Raw genomic sequence first — 4,376 nt, 5'->3', positions numbered from 1 at the left:
CACAACCAGAGAAGGAAAAGTTCCTTGTACTTGGATCATTATTAGACAATTTTTTTGTATCTGAGTTTCCTGCAGTCCTAATGGACAGTGACCCTGGAGCCCATACTTACGTCTCCATAATTGACTCTAAGATTACTCCTCTCCCACTGGATGAGCAATCACTTCAGTGCTGAAATACCCTGAAGAAGGTTTCACAGGAGTAAAAATAACTAAGGCCATCATTAACACCACTGATGATGCTCTAGCTCATCTTCATGGACTCTGGATGACACAGGGTTGCTATGGTCCTTAAATAGCCATGGCTACACTATTATCCTTAGTTTAGGATGCATAAAGTATACTAGAATTCAGGAAAGGAACTTTCCTTTATGTGTATTACTGAAGTTTACTTGCCCGGACTAAAGAGTGAGATCCCTTGAATTGATGTAGCTCTGGTCATTCATTGCACTGTAAGGACTGGAATGTTCACCAGCTTCTCTTTCTGCTTCAAAAGAGGGTGAAATGACTATGGCATTTTTTAGTGAAACAACTGCTAATGGAAAAATATTTATAATGAGGCAATAAATATGCATTTATTTGTGAGAATGGTTTTGATCTGAGAAGAGGAACATATATTTGGAAACAGCTTTAGAGAATTTTATCTACGCTTACTGATTTTTTGATGTCATTAATATTAACATACCAATAACGTCTATTATTATTCTGTTTTCAAAGATGGCTACAATAATACTGGGAACTAAAGATATTAAGGTAAAATAAGGTAAAAATATTTAAAAATATATTTATTACTGTCATGTAATGATTCAAACACTAACTTAGCTGTCATCATGGTTACGAACACTATCATAGGTATTATATGCAATACTCACTTTTGAACTAATAGGCAATACTCCTATTTTATATAAAGATCATTTTTAACTATAAACATATTAAGACTAGAAATTTAGAATGTGATTAATTTTAGACAGTAAACTATGCTAATTAATTTCTTGTAGATATCCCTGCCAAAGTATTATTTAAATGAAATAACCAAAGAGTTTCTTTCACTGTCTAATAGAATAGCAATTTTAGAAGCCTAGTGATATCTATTGCAAATTCTCACTTCTTCTTGACATTAAAATTTTTTTATATGCAATATGTCATTAAGCTGTAAATAGTTCATTTCTGTATTTGAGAGAGTATGCCATTAGAATCAAAGCCAAGATTTGATTTATTTTGCCTATGCCTCTCAGCAGGTTTCTGCCATGGGAGACAGGGGAACAAGCAATCACTCAGAAGTGACTGACTTCATTCTTGTAGGCTTCAGGGTCCGCCCAGAGCTCCACCTTCTCCTCTTCCTGCTATTTCTGCTGGTCTACGCCATGATCCTCCTAGGGAATGTTGGCATGATGGCCATTATCATGACTGATCCCCGGTTGAACACACCAATGTACTTCTTTCTAGGCAACCTCTCCTTCATTGATCTCTTCTACTCGTCTGTTATTGCACCCAAGGCTATGGTCAACTTCTGGTCTCAGAGCAAGTCCATCTCCTTTGCAGGCTGTGTGACCCAGCTTTTTCTTTTTGCCCTCTTCATTGTGACTGAGGGGTTTCTCCTGGCAGCCATGGCTTATGACCGCTTCATTGCCATCTGCAACCCACTCCTCTACTCTGTCCAGATGTCAGCACGTCTCTGTGCTCAGTTGGTGGCTGGCTCCTATTTCTGTGGCTGCATCAGCTCAGTTGTTGTGACCAGCATGACATTTACTTTATCCTTTTGTGCTTCTCGGGCCATTGACCACTTTTACTGTGATTACCGTCCACTTCAAAGGATTTCGTGTTCTGACCTCTACATTCACAAGAAGGTTTCTTTTTTCTTATGCAGCATTATCATTCTGCCTACCATCATTGTCATTATTGTGTCCTATATGTATATTGTGTCCACAGTTTTAAAAATACGCTCCACCGAGGGGCGTAAGAAAGCCTTCTCCACTTGCAGCTCTCACCTGGGAGTCGTGAGTGTGCTGTATGGTGCTATTATTTTTATGTATTTCATCCCTGACGGATATCCTGAGCTGAGTAAAGTGGCCTCCTTATGTTACACCCTAGTTACTCCCATGTTAATCCTTTGATTTACTCTCTGAGAAACAGAGATGTCAAAGAGGCTGTAAGGAAGATCCTAAAGAAAAAAATACTTTTATGTAATTCTATTTTAACAGTGACATAAATGACAATCTTGGGCATTATAACTGTTTGGGGAAACGCTGACGCAAAAAATGCACCCATTGATTTTAGAAATATTATTCAGAGAGTTTATTTATTTATTTATTTATTTATTTATTTATTTATTTATTTATTTATTGAATTCCATGTACTTAACATCCAGAGTATACTTTTGGAATATATTTTGTATGGGTGTTGATTTTGGAGTGGAATGACTTTCTCTGTACTTATCTTCATTTTAGGTAAAGATGGTGATTGCCGTGTAATTTGTTTTTAGGAAAATTGTATTCTGAGTTTGCTGCTGGCTCTCTGAGGTGGTTGTTTGAGATGTATTGTTTATCCTGTCAGTAACATATGTGATGTGGCTATGTGTGTCATTGGTAGAGGTAACACAATCTAATATAATAAGTAGGCAAAACAAAATATCATATTTACTGAAGAAATCTTTTTGAATGCTTAGTGAGAGAATCAGATACTCTGCAGTGCACATGTGAACCACTCTTAATTATCTGGAGGCTAAATGAGTAACACACTTAATCATGATTTCGCCGGCTTAGGTAAATTACTTTTGAAACCTCTCCCCTTTCACAAGGAAACTGTAATGAAAATAAATCAAAATTAAATTCCTTTATATATATATATATATGCCTTGGTGAGAATAATTCATTAAATTGATATCTATTGAACTTTGATACACTCTTTGTCTTATGAAGATTCCTAGGAGTGGATAATTTCTCTACCTAAGCTTGTAATTAAATGAGGGAGAAATAGCTGAATAGAGAACCAAATGCCATATGATAAACCCAGTGAATAAAGATATATATAGAAACACAGAGGGAGTTGCCCCAATTGCAAGTAAGTGGTCTTATTGGTCAAGGAGAACATCATAAGAGCATATTTTAAATGATAGAATTGGGCATTTGTGTAAAATGATAGAGTTGAGCAAAGTGAAATAGACAAGCTTCTGTGCAAAGGAAAGTAAATAACTGCATAGTAAACTGCATGAAGTTTGGTAAGTGATTTTAATGCACAAGACAGGGAGTGAGAGATGAGACTTAAAAGAAAATTCCTAGAAATTATGCAGACCTATATGAGAAGCCAAGAAAGATGACTTTTATTCTGTAGACATGGTGTGAGCATTGGGGAGTTTTAAGAATATAGTATAGTGTTCAAATTGACATTTTAGAAAAATACATTGATAGGTTTCTGGAAAATAAATGTTTGTGGGAGAAGACCCCACACCAAGATACCTTTGAGAGGAACACCAAGAATGGTCACTGACTGTGTTACCGCCTAGAGCAATATGCTGAATGTCATCCAGCTGACTCAGAAAAGAATCTTCAGGCTGAGGCAGAGGCTTTCAGGTCTCACCATGAGAGAATAGGAATAGCAGTTTCTTCAATGCTGACTTTTTTCCTTCTTTTCCTGATGTCGAGTAAATGCTGTCACTTCTACAGGAATTAAATTCGGTTATATTCCAGTTCTCACTCTTGTGTAGAACTTACTTTTTTCATTTTACTTTTGACTCAAGGAGGATAGATGTGCTGTGCTAGGTAAGTTCGGAAAGCAGGGATGAGACTGAAAAATAATAACTAGCATGTTAATATGAATTACTCAAAAGCACAGATACAAATGCATGCATACATATATATGTATATGTAATTATCTAAATGTGGTACTTGTATTATAAAACTGCTTACAAAATAATCAAAGTTGCAGTACAAATCATGTACAGAATCATTTAAATAATATCTAGCTAATTATTTTATTTGGGTATTACTTTTTTCCGAATAATATCATTGGCCAGACCTGAATAATACCCTTATCTAAAACATTATGCACATAAGAAGCTTATTCATGCTCAGCTGGTGACATCCCATTCCATTAAATGTGTAATTGTAGCTGATTGTCAGTGTCATAACTATTGAAGTTTTCTTAATTTAAATGATAGTGTTCATGGTGTTGAATCCTCATCAGCTGCTGCTACACTGACAACAATTACATTAAAAAGTTTTAGCCTACTTTTAACATTCAGATTTTTATATAAGAAGTGTCTAAGTAAGTTAGTTTCTTAATAATAATAAATATTTATTATAAACAACAAATGCATAATTGTTTTAAATAACTAAATAATAAAATTTGTATTTCCTTGTGTAGTTTTAAATAATTTAGGT

At 35.1% G+C, this 4,376-nt stretch overlaps 1 protein-coding gene across 1 annotated transcript; it reads left to right on the top strand.

The window, feature by feature from the left end:
• Positions 1-1,244: 1,244 nt before the first annotated feature.
• LOC102506639 (olfactory receptor 9K2) lies at positions 1,245-2,236 on the top strand. Its single transcript, XM_006182472.2, has one exon. The coding sequence runs from the start codon at positions 1,245-1,247 to the stop codon at positions 2,109-2,111; it is 867 nt and encodes a 288-aa protein (XP_006182534.2). The 3' UTR covers positions 2,112-2,236.
• Positions 2,237-4,376: the final 2,140 nt, after the last annotated feature.

Source organism: Camelus ferus, chromosome 12 (genome assembly GCF_009834535.1).
Source record: "Camelus ferus isolate YT-003-E chromosome 12, BCGSAC_Cfer_1.0, whole genome shotgun sequence".
Taxonomy (NCBI): domain Eukaryota; kingdom Metazoa; phylum Chordata; class Mammalia; order Artiodactyla; family Camelidae; genus Camelus; species Camelus ferus.
Note: the sequence above shows the minus strand (reverse complement) of the source record. Positions and strands in the feature narration are given on the sequence as shown.

What these genes read in the sequence shown, in the direction of transcription:
- LOC102506639 (XM_006182472.2), top strand. Translation starts at nt 1,245, where the DNA reads ATGGGAGACAGGGGAACAAGCAATCACTCAGAAGTGACTGACTTCATT.